General features: G+C 27.4%; 1 protein-coding gene and 1 long non-coding RNA gene across 2 annotated transcripts; one reads left to right on the forward strand and one right to left on the reverse strand.

Moving 5' to 3' along the window:
* The first annotated feature begins 4083 nt into the window (after positions 1–4083).
* LOC112717766 (gibberellin 20-oxidase-like protein) lies at positions 4084–5656 on the forward strand. The gene is made up of 2 exons (XM_025769711.3): positions 4084–4558; positions 5000–5656. The coding sequence occupies exons 1-2, from the start codon at positions 4185–4187 to the stop codon at positions 5595–5597; spliced, it is 972 nt and encodes a 323-aa protein (XP_025625496.1). The 5' UTR covers positions 4084–4184; the 3' UTR covers positions 5598–5656.
* Positions 5657–8479: 2823 nt separating this feature from the next.
* On the reverse strand, positions 8480–10496 carry LOC112730353 (uncharacterized). The gene is made up of 2 exons (XR_003166559.3): positions 9965–10496; positions 8480–8836 (listed from the first exon to the last, which is right to left on the reverse strand). It is a non-coding gene; the product is annotated as an uncharacterized lncRNA (long non-coding RNA).
* Positions 10497–15750: the final 5254 nt, after the last annotated feature.

The raw sequence follows: 15750 nt of genomic DNA on the forward strand, positions 1-15750 counted from the left end.
CAACAGTTATCTCTTTATTGTTGAAAATCCTATTATTGCATTCCAACCAGACATTTCAAATAATTGCAAAGAATCATTCCAACAAGACATTTCAAATAATCCCAAAGAATCAGTCAGCCACCTCTTTTGTTCCTCTTTTCTATTAGGTGATCCATTCTAACTCTCAAACAAGCCTTTAATGCTTACTGGGACAGCCCAATCTCGATAAAAACATTTCAACCAGACATACTACACCTACCACGTAAACTCACACCTACCACGTAAACTCACAGAACACAAATAAATAATGAACACATTCGGTCTCCTTTTTACACAAGACATAAATACTATTAAAAGGGAATTGGTGTGAATATTTAATTTGATCAACAAAATGATCCAATGCAAGTGCAATCTTAATACATAACCCAATCTATATTGCAATCTAGTGTCCAGATTCTGTGTCTTACAACTAATTTCGTAGCTAATAACCTTTTTTTCTTAGGCCAATCTTATTATATATGTTTTAGATATCATTTTATCACACTGTTTTCTGGTTGGAGCCAGTCAGCCAGAGAATAATGTCTCTGCATTCATGGTTGGAAATTGGGATAATCTCAATTTTGGAATGACTTCTTTATTATCTATTATTTAACTAAATGATGATTATAAATGAAGAGATTTCATTTTACTACATTTAGTTCATTGATTAAGGATATACTTGACAATTTAGTAATAATTTTCATATAGAAAAATGAGAGTAATAGGTATCATAAAACAAAAAATGACATTATAATTTACATAAAATGTTACCCCATTTATATGGGAAATGACATTGTGTTTGATATAATTAAAATAACGACTATGTTATGCGCACACCAAAATCAATCACCAAAATTAATTACTAGTATAAAATGTATGTTAAAATATAAATATAAATTGAAAATAAATTAAACCACACATATATTTATATATAAATATATTAGTGGCTGATTTTGATTTACGAATAGTATTTTTATTAAAATAAATACATGCACAAAAAAGTCATCCCAAAACACTAAGTCAAACAAATAAAATATAATTCACTAAAAATAGTCAAACAATAAAATAACAGACTGAAAATATATTTAAAATCTTCAAATTGTAATGGAACATTATATGACTAAATATCTATTTCTTTCAATTGAGAGTCTATTTTCTTATAATGTAGAAGCGAGTATAAAGAATAAATGAAAAAGGGTCATAATAATATTCCTTGACTTGCAAGGTCAAAATTAGAGGATATGTATGGAATCAATGTATCAAACTTTGCATAAATGTTAATGGGCTAATATATGTATTTTTAATTTGCAACAGCACCTAAATTTCAAGTACTTGTTTGTGTCTATGTTACTGTGAAGGCACTAATGTGTTCATATGTTTAAATTTGACCAACAATTATATTATATATGTGTACTTATAAAATATTAATATAATGGACATTGTACTAAATTACATCTTATTATTAGATCGATTGACTGCAAATTCAATGAAGAACTTTATTTCATTAATAGTAAATCAACTGTGACATTGAATATGGTGTCTTATATTCTATAAGTCCTCATTTAATAACTACTTTATTAAATAAAGAAAAAGATATAAAAATTCAAATTTGTTTGAAAAAATGAAGGTAGAAAATAAAACAAGGAAAACATTTTTGTACTTACACAAGATTTGTTCAATTTTATGTTTATTCCTATCTCTATATATCATCTCAATAATGTTTTTATATTTTTATGTTTAAGTACATAATATAATAATTAGAGAAAATGATAAATCGATTTGGTCTGCGGATATTTAAGTCTCCGAAAATTTAAAAATATATTTAAACCTCTGACCTGTTCAAAATCTGGACACATCGATCTCTTGGTCTGGTTTGTTTCATTTTAAAAATTATCTCACGTGTGCATTCGTATCAATCAGGTTAGTACAAGAAAAGTCATGTTTGATTTTTTCGTTGGACCTTACAGATCCAAGTAAATATGAGGGATTGATATGTTTAAGTTTTAAAAAGATAAAAAACTTAAATATATTTTTAAATTTTTGAGAACTTAAATATCTGTAGATAAAAAATTTAAAGACCTGATTATTCTTTTCTTTAATAACTAATAAGTCAACAAAGCTTCTTCTATATGTTATTAACTTAAAAATAATGATGGTTTAATGGTTAATTTCCTGGTCTTAAGCACCATTAGTAGTGGTTATTGACCAAGTAATTTAGTCAAAACCTTTTCACATAAGAATGTGAGTTCCATGCATTGCGGAATATACAATTTCCATCATGGTTGGTGTGCTTTCCTTACCAGCCTGTCTTTCTGACTGTGAATGCATTTTCTTACACATATTATGATTCAAGCTGGAAATTAAAAAAAAAAAAGAAAAGAAATATATATATATGCCATGACCAAATCATGTTGGTGTTATTATTTTAAAATCAGGTTGCTGGGAAAAAAGAAAATGAAACTATAATGCATGCTATGATATATAATAGAATATATCAGGCTTCTTTATTTAATTTTCTTAAATAAAATATTAAACCATCTACAACATAAAATAATCAACAATGCTTCATCACCAACTTAATTAAACAACTAGACAAAAAAAAAAGTATTTTTCACGGTGGAAACTCAGGTGCAGTCGACTTCATGTGAAGTTGATAACTGAGAGGCGTTAGATGATTTGACTGATTTGACTAAATTTTCATCTAACAACTCTCAGCTATCAACTTCATGCGAAGTCAACTGCACCTGAGTTTTCACCATTTTTGACGCACACAGAAAACAAAGTGTATTAAAGTAAATAACTCTCTCATAGGAAAAATTTTTAAGCACTTTTTAGGAAAGATTTTATATTTTTACTAAAGCCATGTTGAAGGCCTTTACAAAAAGCCATGCCTCATGCTTGATGCTTGCTTATATATATATATAGTCTCATTCAGTTTAGGCCTCCATTATCTTTTATAAGTTATTAACTTATATACTAATGAATAATTAATGACTAATGACTCTACGCAAAGGGCACCAAGAATTTAATTAGTTTTGCTTTAAGCTTTTTGGTATATATCTTTGTTGGCACTTCTCCACTTTCTTGACAAATAATAATAATAATAATAAACCCTCATTTTACTTCTTAAACACAAAAGACAAATTTGTCTTTCAAATTTAAGCGTATTAATTTATTTTACATTATTTACAAAAAAAATTTAATTTTTGCAAATAATTAACGTGAAATAAATATATCTCTAACCATTCAAACACAATGTAAATCTAATTTAATCCTTGACAAAAGTATGGAAATCAAAGTTGTCCCAATAAATTCATCTCTTACTATTCAAATAAAAATAAACCCAATGCAAATGGCCATAAAAACATAAAGGATAATAAAATCATTCTTTATCATTCAAATAACAAAAAATATTATGTACACAAGTCATCATATATTTGTATAATATATGTACGTGTGATTTAATTCATTTCATATGTATAATTTAGATTTGGGTAAAGTATAATTTTTGTCCCTAAAATTTGGTAAAAATTTTAAAAATATTCCTTAGTTTTATTTTGTTTTAATTTTATCTCAAACTTTTTTATCAAACTTCAAAAACAAAAAGTATATTTTACCCTTTAAATTTTAATATATATTTTACACGCGTGATTAATTTAATAATTAATTTTTAATATATCCGTAATATAATTATTCAAATAAGTAAGAGTGACAAATTAGTTACTACATATAGAATTAAAATTGTACATGAGGAGTAAATGATTAATATATGTTCAATTTTTTAAATATTGAAGAATGAATTATTAGTTGAAGAAGAAAATATTTTGTCAACCATAATTGTTTAGATAAGGACAAAATTGAGAGTATATCATTATAAATTTATAATATAAACTTGTCTTATTTATACTCTGCCTTAGCTTAATTATATATGCACATGCTTGAGTTCCATTCTTCTTGTGATCCAAGCTTCTGACTTAGAACTATATATATATATATATATATATATATATATATATATATATATATATATATATATATATATATATATATATATATTAAATTAAACCCAAAACCTTAGGCAGAAACATATATACATAAGCACATACATACATAATCCTCCTTCTTCATATACATACATTTTTTTGGTTTGATTAATAAGAAGAAGAATGTCATCAAAATCCAATAATAATAAAGCTTATTATTATGCTGATCTTCCAATTTTGGACATATCTCAGCCATTAGAAGAATCTTCATTAGAATCTCTCTCCAAAGCTTGCAAAGAATGGGGTTTTTTCCACATAATCAACCATGGAATCTCCAAAGATCTATGCAACCAGCTTCATTCACTGTCCAAATGTCTCTTCTCTCTCCCCTCTGATACCAAGCTCAAGCTTGGGCCTTTCTCTAATGTCAAATCTTACACACCACCCTTCATTGCTTCTCCATTCTTTGAGAGCCTCAGAGTTAATGGACCAGATTTTTATCTCTCTGCAAAGTCTTCTGAAGATGTTTTATTTCACAAAACCAATTCCAAATTCAGGTAATTAATATAATCTAATTTAAATGCATTCATTGTTAATGTAACAAAATTTTATACATTTGTGGTCGCATCAGTAACAATAACTACTTTTTATCTTGAACGCTTTGTTGGTTATTCAAAAAGTACTCTTTTACTTTATATTAGTATTGTTAGAATATAATTAGAATCAATTAGGATCGATTAGTATTATTTAGTATATCTGAATATTTATTATAGGATATTACGTCTTTATTATTTCGATTTTCTTAGTACCTATAAATACCCTTCTATATTGTACTATTCCAGACAACTTGAATACACTCAATAATACACAAATTCTTTTTCCAGTTTAATCTCTTGTTTTTAACGAGTATAATATTATGTTTTACATTAAAAATAATAAAAATATATATGTCTAGTTTATTTGATCAAAAATTGATTCTCTTTTTCTTGGTTTGACAGTGAGACTATGCAAGAATATTGTAGCAAGATGGCAGAACTTTGTGAGAAGATTGTGAAGATTGTGTTGATGAGCATAGGTGAAGGATTTGAGAAAATGTTCTATGATGATGAATTCAGAAAGTGCCATGGATACTTAAGAATAAACAACTATTCAACCCCAGAAGAAGGAGAAGAAGTTGAAGGACTTGGAATGCACACAGACATGAGTTGCATAACAATCTTATACCAAGATGAAATTGGAGGGCTTCAAGTGAAGACAAATGATGGAGAATGGATAGACATAAAGCCTTCAGAGGGAACACTTGTGGTTAACATTGGAGACATGTTACAAGCTTGGAGCAACGACAAGTTGAGATCTTCAGAACATAGAGTAGTTTTGAAGCAACCTTGTGTGAATAGATTCTCTTTGGCATTCTTTTGGTGCTTTGAGGATCACAAAGTCATTGTGGCACCCAATGAGGTTGTTGCTCTTCATCATGCCAATAAGAGATTCTATTCTCCCTTTCTTTGCTTGGATTATTTGAAGTTTAGGGAGAATAATCAAAAGGGAAGCTTTGAGAAAGTTGGTTTTACTGTTAGAGATTTTGCTGGAATTTAATCAACTCCCTCCTGTAATTATTGGAGTTTTTTATTTAAAATTTTATCTGATTATGTTAAGTGCGAATTTTGTCATAATCTGATAAATTTTTTTTATGAAAAGAATTTAATATTTAATTATACATGATTTTTTTAAATGGAAGATGGTGCTCTATGTTATGAAGTTGTATAGTTTGCATGTATTTTCCATTGTTGACTAATTATTAGGGAAAGAAAATAAAGAGGAAAAAAATGTAAATTTATATGTGTAATAGTCCAAACGCTAATACGATATTGTTTGCTTTGAAGCACAAAAGCCTCACAGTTTTTTTTTTTTATAGGAATGATAGTCGAAACCCCCACACTCACTCGTCAAAACGCATCATGCTAGGGAAAGGTATCCATACCCTTATAAGGCATGCTTCGTTCTCCTCTCCAACCGATGTGAGACCTTACAATGGATTGTCCGCTAGCATAACGCGTTTTGACGAGTGAGTGTGGGAGGTTTCCGCTATTATTCCTATCGTCAAAGACAAAACTACAAAACTTTGTATGCCAAAGTAAACAATATCGTATTAGCAGATAGTTTGGACTGTTACAATATCGGTTAGAAAAGTTGGAGTTTCCAACTACTTCAAATGAAAGAATAATAATGTATGTGTTATATTATATATATTCTTATTGGTTTTGGTTGATGTGCATAAATATTTGTTTTATTTTCTGAGGCATTACTTAAATAAGCAAACTATTATGAACTACTTAAATTATTGAATTTTTTTTTATTTTTGATAAATAAAGCTGATTTTAAATGTATATATATCTACAATAATTAATGGATAGTTTTATGGAAGATATTAAAATTTGTGACTCCATCTCATGCAAAAACTCTAAGCAACTCTAAGATATTAAATTTTTTAGAAAAAGTATATGGAACCAAGAGTAATCAGCCAATTTTGTAAACAACTCTATTTAATAATTAATTTTAAAATTTTAAAATTTAAATTTGAATAATTAAAAGCTGATGATTAAGTAAATCCTAATTAAAAACGGTAAAAACCCTTCCTTTTCTCTCTCATTTTTATAGTTGCGCACAAAAACCTTTCTCCTTCTTTCCCTCTCCCACTTCCACAGCCACGCCGTTCATGTTTCTCTCCAATTGTCACAGCCACCTCGACACCTAGAACTGCGCCGTTAGGCGACACCCCATAGCCGCCTCTCCTTCGCCGCGAAGGAAATTAGAAACAGCTCCGGAAGCAACGCCACCGGCAACCACCGTCCAACAGCGCGGGCATCGTCCTCTCACGCCGCAGCCACCTCCGCACACTGCTACCATCACGGCTTTCTCCACCGTTGCAGCAACCACCGACGATGAAGCAACCTCCGCCTTGACGTGTATTCCGGTCAATCAACTGCGTCTTCTTCCCAGCGACCTGGGTTTTTTTTCCTTCCCATCTTAGACTTTTAGTTAAACTTGTGTTTTTTATTATGAATGTTTCTTTTGGATGTTTTTAATTCAAATTGTTCTGATTATTAAACTCTTATAGTGTTGGATATTTCTTTTTGAGCGAGATAATTAGTAGTTTCTTTTTAGTGCCTATAAAGTACTCTATATTGTATAATGATGAGAGTTTGTTGAAACCTTTATGAGTTGATGTCTTTAATAAAAAGAAAAAAAAGAAGGAAATGACAAAAGAATGGCTGTTATTATGAAAAGGTAGCTTTGGCCTTGTTTACAAAGGAGGCCTACAAGATGGGAGGGATGTTGCAGTGAAGATTCTAAAAAAGGAGAGACAATGTACAAAAAAAAAAATTTAAATGACTATTAAGTCAGTGAAGAGTCAGATAGATCCATCAGCATAAAAAATGTTTAGTGCATTAAAGAATGTGAAAAATAAAAATCTTGCTAGAGACACTATCATTGAAAATGAATTTTTAACTAAATAATAGCCTTGATCCCATTAAATTTGTCTTAGCCTCAATGTCAATTCTATTGCAATTTTATTGTGTTTGTTAATTATATTGGAAAGTTGGTATTTTAAACTTCAGAAGCAAAATGAATGAAACTTGTATTCTTGTATGAAATTAATCTTTTCATGTTGTTATTTATGTCAATTTTTTTTATGTTGTTGTTAAAGTAGTTTAGAGAATTTTTCTTTTTTCATTGTCTTTGGAAGTTACCAAGCTATCATGCAAATAATGATGGTTATTACTTATATGAACACAAGTACATAAATATAAGTTTTTTTTTCTTCAAAACTATTGAACATTTAAGAAGCAAATACAAATAGATTATAGAAGCAATTTGGAATGATATATCTTAAACTATTAGACATTTGTATATGAGAACTTCAAAATACAAGATTGATAAAAAAGAAATTCATAGTAGAAAACAAGATTGATTATACTACATTATTAGTTTGATAGCTTTAAAAGTGAAATCAATATGGCATGTTACTTGAGAAGGTGGTGAAGGAATTTAGAAACATCCACAACTGTATCAGAAGCAAACTCAGAAAATATATAAAGTAACATCTATTTAGTATGAAAAAGAAACATCCTAGTATTTGACAAAAATAACATCTATTTAGATCTTTGCAAAATTAATCAGATATCTATACGGAGAAACATGACAAGTAGAAAAAAAAGTTATGCAATTCTTAAAGAAATACAGTTATCTACAACTGTAACACAAGAAAACTCGAAAAATATATAAAGTAACATCCATTTAGTATGAAAAAGGAACATCTTGATGTTTAACAGAAGTAACATCTAATTAGATCTATGCAAAAACAACCAAATACCTACGTGGAAAAACATGTCGAGTAGGATTTTAAAAAAAAAGGGTCATGCAATTTTTAAAGAAATACAGATATAACAACTGCAACACAGAAAAATTCGAAAAAATGTATAAAGTAACATCTATTTAGTATGTAAAAAGAACATCCAGATGCTAAACAGAAGTAACATCTGCTTAGATTTTTACAAAAAACAATCAAATATCTAAAAAGATAAATATGCTGAATAACATTTTAAAAAAATGTATTAAAAGTGTCTCAAATGGTGACGACATCCCATGTATATATTATCATGAATTTTCTATTTATTTTTTTCTCCATGTCTTCTGCAATGGATGACAAAGAAGGGAAAAGAAAGAGAAAGATAAGTTCCAAAGCCGAATCCACATGTGGGTGTGTTTTGATGGTGGTGCGCGACGGTCGACAGCGAGGCTTTTCAGCAACACAAATAAGATGATTTTGTAATCTGTAAAGATTTTTAGGTAAGGCTCCACACAAGCAGAACTTTTAATGTAATTCTATAGAAATATATATAATAACCATACATTGTTGCCATAAAAAATTTACTTAAATTCACCAATTCAGGTAAGGAACAATGGTATTAAAAATAAGTGACATACATTTTTTGAATGGGATAGAATTTTAAATTTTTTAAACAAAACCATCCATTATCTAATGACAGTAACATCCAATATCTAGTTACATACAATCCCTGTTCATGCTACAACTTTAAATGCGCATATTCAGACCATACACTTAAACCTCTAAATTTAATTAATATTACAACATTCAGCAATTTAGAAAAATTAAACCAACTAGGAACACACCCTAGATAAACACGTATAAAAATAGTTAAATAAATTTTTAACTATTTTTCCGTAAAATGCAACATCTCTAAACTCAGCAAAGAATCACCTGCATACATAGCAAAACGAACATACTTTTGATGTGAATAAAGACATCTAAAAATCGGAGAGAACAAAAAAGGTTTCGGACCATCTTTAGATAACTGAATCAATTGTGATTATGTAGTTACATTTTAAATCATATATATAACATACAACCCAGTTGAACATGAGCATGTACAGGTAGAGTCAACAAATTACAGCTATTCCCATTATAATTTAAAACTATCCGCATATACGTTTAACTTCACACCCATGTTTTTGATAATTAAAAACTAATAATTCAAAAAATAAATTGACTCTTACACCATATTTAAGACCAAACTTAAACTAAACCAAAATTAATCTAAATTTAATCTAATTTTGATATTGAACACCCAAAGCACCTTTACAAAACAAAAAATTTGTGCAAAGCATATATGCAAAATCCACCAATTCAAGGAACAAACAGAAGTACAAGAAACAAATTAAATCATCAACTTTTTGAATCCAAAAGAACGTTTTTTTTTTTAAAAACTATACAATCTATAATAACAATAACATTCAATATATAATCGCATCTAATTTAACATTATTAAACACAAATCAAAGAAAAAAAACTCCAACTACTACTTTCCTCCAATATAGGGTTTGAAAAAAAGAAACAGATACATATTCAAACAGAGTAAAAACAGAGACAGGGAACTTACGGTGGGAAGGTGGCGGCGCTATGGCAGATAGCGCCGCAAGGAGGAAGGTCGGTGACGACGGTGGACATGGACGTCACTCAGAACGCACGTGGAGGCAGCGGGTTGGTCGACGCGGTGTTGGTGAGGACGCAGAAGTTGATCGACGCAGCGGCAACGATGTTGAACGGAACGGAGCTCGCGACTGGCAACGATGGCGGTGACTTCATTGGCGGATGACGGCAGCGCAGTAGGATGGTGAGTGAGGGAGGAAGAAGAAGGATTGTGCGGTGAATTTTTTTAGTTTGACTGAATGTGAATTGGGGAGGTTAGGGTAACTAGTGGGTGAGTTTTTGGGGTGTTTCTTTAGTTATTTGGGCTTTTTGTTATTAAACCCAATTGAGTTGGCTGGTAATTGGTAGATATTGAGTTGGTTCCTTAGCAGAGTTGAATTTTTTATAATGCATGGCAGCTTGTAAATACAAGCTGTATTCTCCCATTTATTTAGTGTATATAAATTGGTAAAATTCTACAATCCAAGCTGTATCCCTTTCACAAAATTGATGGAGGTATCTGATCCCAAGAAATACACAATACATATATATATATATATATATATATATATATATATACATACATACATATATATATATATATATATATATATATATTACATTTAAGGAAAGTACTACTTAATTAGTTAATTATGAAGATAAAAAAGGGAATAAGAGTGTGAAAAAAATGAAAGTATGAATTGTATTTGTGTGGAAACATATTAATAAAATAATTATACAAGAATGGCTTTTTATTTATATATTGAAATAATATTTATATACTGTTATTTATTTATTTATTTGTATAATTTTTATGAATTATTTATTTGTATAAATAGAAACATAAAACTCTAGTTAAACAAATATAAAATGCAGTCAACTTTTGAAAAAAGTGACCAGTCAAATATTCAATTAAAAAAATAAACACTATCAAATAATAATATTAATTTAATAATATTTTACATTAAAATTTAGCAAAGTCAGCTGCACACCTATTTTTCGAAAAATATTCATATATAATAAATAAATAAATGTATTAAAAGGCTGAGAGTAAATATATCCATGCATACATCCATTATGTGTTATTTCTCAAGTAGACCTAAAGAAAAATAAACTTATATTATCTCATCACCTTTATCTAATTTATATCTATACTTTCTTTTTACCTCTTTATAATTAATGAGCTTGATGAGTGATTAGTAATCCCTTTTTAATTATTTAGAATAATATTATGAAATTGAAGAAGTGGAGGGGACCAGAATTTTTTTCACCCTAATATCAAAAGAGAAATGATAGCAGGAATATTCCTTTTCTTTTCTTTACTCTGCCACCTTTTTTAAAGGAAGAAAAAATTTAAAAAGATGAGAGTAACTTTGGGGGATCTTAATTTCTTAATTAAAATGCTTATAATTAAGAAAGTTAGCATAGTAATAATGATACAAAATTCTACAGTTGAAAGAGAAAATATCTTAAAATATACATACATATACACGCGCGCGCACATATATATATATATATATATATATATATATATATATATATATATATATATATATTCTATAAACATCAACATTATTTTAAAAACTTTACTAAAATGTGAACAATGCAAAAAAAAAAAAAAAAACTAGTGACATTATATTATTATCATATATAATTAGATATTAGTTTACCTTTCCTTAAATTCCACAAGGTTATTGACACAATATAATTTTGGATGTTTCATCTATCTTTTCCTCTTACGTTTTCTGGAAATTAATGATTTGCATTCTGATTTGTATAATTGTATAATCATTATTATTGTCTAGCTACTAGGTAGTCATGTATCACATGCATGCTTTGCCCATGGATTAATTAAACGTTGACGTGATAATTGTTTATTATATATTCTGTTACTCTCCATAACTTCATTAGTATAACATAGATACTAGGAGTGTTTGCCATCCCATTTAGATCAATTTTGAGTAAAAAATTCATTGGATTCAAACATTATTTTTTTTTTAATATTAATTGTTTAGATTAGATGATTTTTTTAAAAAAATTATAAGCCGTTTGGATTAGATTAAATTTGTTGTTTTATAAATTAAAAAAAATTATATATATATATTATAGCACATGGTTTGGATTGGATTGGATTTGATTGTTTATGAAAAGTAAATTTGAAATTCAATCCAGCAGTTTGTGCAAAAAGATTTCAATCAAATTCATATTAATGCGGTTTTAATCGGTTCTTGTTTTGGATTGATTTGGATAAACAATTTAATTTGGATAAGTTTGGAGAATTTGAACAAACCTTATGTAGTTCTACTACTATATACTTGATTTTTACTAATATTTAAAAAATATTATCAAATCATATTAAAATCTTATTTATATATATTAGTAACATTTTAATAAATATTAAATATATTCTATATTATTAAAGAGTTTTATTAACATCTTTTTAAAAATTTAATAATTTTTAATAAAAATATTATAATAAATATTTTATATTAATATTATGAAAATATTACAGTACACCTTATTTGGTAACATGTTACAATAGCAAAGGTCAACAAGTGATTAAAGACAAATCTTATGTGCTCCTCATGTTACTGGGCACAGGATTCGGTGGTCCAGGAACCTTTGGACCACTTAGTGGTCCAAGTAGAAAACATGTTTTTAGAGTTTTTTTATCAATTGTTACGTAGTTCTTGAACTAATTTTAATTACAAATCAACCCCATATATTTTATTTAATTAAAAAAATAGTTTTTTATTTTATAAATTATTATTTTATCAATTATCAATTATATTTATTAACAATCAAATACAAAAATAACAACCAATTATATCCTCCATTCATCCTAATAATTCCAATTGATTAAAAAATTAACTTTGATCTCGTTACGTTCGTCCATAACTTCCAAATCGTGTTTCCTTGAAATTCAATCGATTGGTTTTTCAAAACAATCGATTGAATGATAACTCAATCGATTGGTTTACATTATATCACAAAACAATCGATTGAAAGTTGTAAGGTAGAATGGTAAAAAGCTTATACCAATTGATTGTTTATACTTTCCAATCGAATGAATGCCTCAAAACAATCGATTGTTGTTGTTACTCAATCGATTGAGTTCACGAAAATAACATGGATTTGCCAAATACAATCAATTGGAAAGTGATGACATTGAAGTTTTAGCCAAATTCAATCGATTGGTAATGTAATCCAATCGTTTGGAAGGTGATGAAGTTGAATGTTTTGCCAATTTCAATCGATTGGTAATGGTACATAAAATTTATAAAACGTCAATGATATTTTCTTTTAAATTAATTTATAAAATTTTTTAGATTTGTGTCTTATGAAAAGTAAAAAAAAAATTATAGTAGAGTAAAACTTAGCTGAAACCAAATAACATAGTGTAACACACATCATTTGATCAATATTAAAAAAAAAATTAGCCTAATTATGTACATAAAATCCTAAAAAATACAGTTCTATCTTTTTTAATTAAGTTAGCTTTAAAATACCAATAATACTTTTTCATGTGCTACTTTTAATCTAAAATCCTAAAAAAAAATTGATTTAAAATATTATAATGTTATTATATTGGCACAACACTTTATTTTTGTATGATAAATATAAGTACATTTTTATATAAAGTATTTAAAGTATATAAAAATGTACTCCTATTATAAAAAAATATTTAAAAAGTCATTAAATTTTTATATGTTATTAAAATTTAATAAATACAAGTACATTTTTATATGTTATTTTTAATTCAATGTACTAATAGGAGTTAAAATTAATTTATATTTAATAATTTTATACTAAAATTAATTTACTATAATTTTGTTTTATACTTCTTTTAGTATATTTTTTTTATATTATATAGTATTTTTTCTAGTATCTTATTGTACAATGTGTAATTCGAATTACCATTTGATTCGAAATGTGAGTAATTCGAATCAATTTGATTCGAACTTCCTCCTACTCACGTGTTTCTACTAATTCGAATTGATACAATTCGAATTATGCTTTTATAATTCGTTCTAAGTTGATTCGAATTACTTGTATGCAATGGTTGGGAATAATTGGAGCTGTATTGATTCGAATTATTAAGGAATGTAATTAGAATAAAGTTGTTTCGAATTACATTAAAGTGTGCTTTAGTGAATTCTTGTATCAGATTCTTGTTTGGCTTATATACGTAATAAACTTCTCTCCTTGGCTTAAATACGTTTTTTACCCTCAGTTTTATATTAACTCTAAATATATTAAAAGAATTTACTCAATATATTCTAACATTTAACTAATTGCAAACACTTATCCCAAAACATATTTACAAAAATTAGAGCACTGGTTTCTAATATTTTAACGAAACTAAATTTGTGCATAACACAAATAAATAAATTAAGATACTTACTACTTGATACGCTGCTACCTTATCAATATCATATACTTTTTGTATTTTTTACTCTGCCTTACTTGAATAAAAGCAAAATGTACTATTGATCGGCAAAATTAATTTTATAAATTACCAATCTATAAATTAATTTTATGTACCATTACCAATCGATTGAAATTGACAAAACATTCAACTTCATCACCTTCCAATCGATTGGATTACATTACCAATCGATTGAATTTGGCTAAAATTTCAATGTCATCACTTTCCAATCGATTGTATTTGGCAAATCCATGTTGTTTTCGTGAATTCAATCGATTGTTTTGAGGCATTCATTCGATTGGAAAGTATAAACAATAGATTGGTATAAGCTTTTTACCATTCTACCTTACAACTTTCAATCGATTGTTTTGTGATATAGTGTAAACCAATCGATTGAGTTATCATTCAATCGATTGTTTTGAAAAACCAATCGATTGAATTTCAAGAAAACACGATTTGGAAGCCATGGACGAATGTAACGAGATCAAAGTTAATTTTTTAATCAATTGGAATTATTAGGATGAATGGAGGATATAATTGGTTGTTATTTTTGTATTTGATTGTTAATAAATATAATAGATAAATGATAAAATAATAATTTATAAAATAAAAAACTATTTTTATAATTAAATAAAATATATAGAGTTGATTTGTAATTAAAATTAGTTCAAGGACTACGTAACAATTGATAAAAAAACTCTAAAAACATGTTTTCTACTTAGACCACTAAGTGGTCCAAAGGTTCTTAGACCACCGAATCCTGTGCCATGTTACTGGGTTACAATACTATTTTACATACCTGAATAGCCATGGCTCTAAGTTTTACATATATGAATAGCCATGCTCTTCCTGGTGTATAAAGATTGGGTTAGAAACTAAGTGTGAATGTTTGATTGAGTAAAACCATATAAAAAGATGTAAGTAACTAACAAAGCCTTTGTTGTCAGAATCGAATCGATTAAGTTATTGATTCATTAATTTATTGGTTTAATTGATAAATTATTGATTAAATCAATAGAATTGGTCTCACGTAAATATAAAATATAAAATATAAAATATAAAATATAAAGTAGTTAAAATCTTAAAATTAAAATTTAAAATACATATCTTCATTAATATTTTATGAAGAATCAAGTTTCAACTTTTAAAAATAACTAATATAAAAAAATTATAAAATTTATCAGTAATATTATAATAGTATCTTAATTTGACATAATAAAAAAATAATTAATTCATAAAGCCTATCATTTAACTATAATATCAGTAGATTTTAACATTAATATTAAAACAAATAATCTTAATTACAATACTAACACTAAAATAAATCA

Source organism: Arachis hypogaea, chromosome 2 (genome assembly GCF_003086295.3).
Source record: "Arachis hypogaea cultivar Tifrunner chromosome 2, arahy.Tifrunner.gnm2.J5K5, whole genome shotgun sequence".
In the NCBI taxonomy this organism is placed as follows: Eukaryota; Viridiplantae; Streptophyta; class Magnoliopsida; order Fabales; family Fabaceae; genus Arachis; species Arachis hypogaea.

Coding starts and splice junctions, on each gene's coding strand:
- LOC112717766 (XM_025769711.3), top strand. CDS start 4,185: ATGTCATCAAAATCCAATAATAATAAAGCTTATTATTATGCTGATCTT. Junction 4,559..4,999: donor AAAACCAATTCCAAATTCAG/GTAATTAATATA, acceptor TTGGTTTGACAG/TGAGACTATGCAAGAATATT.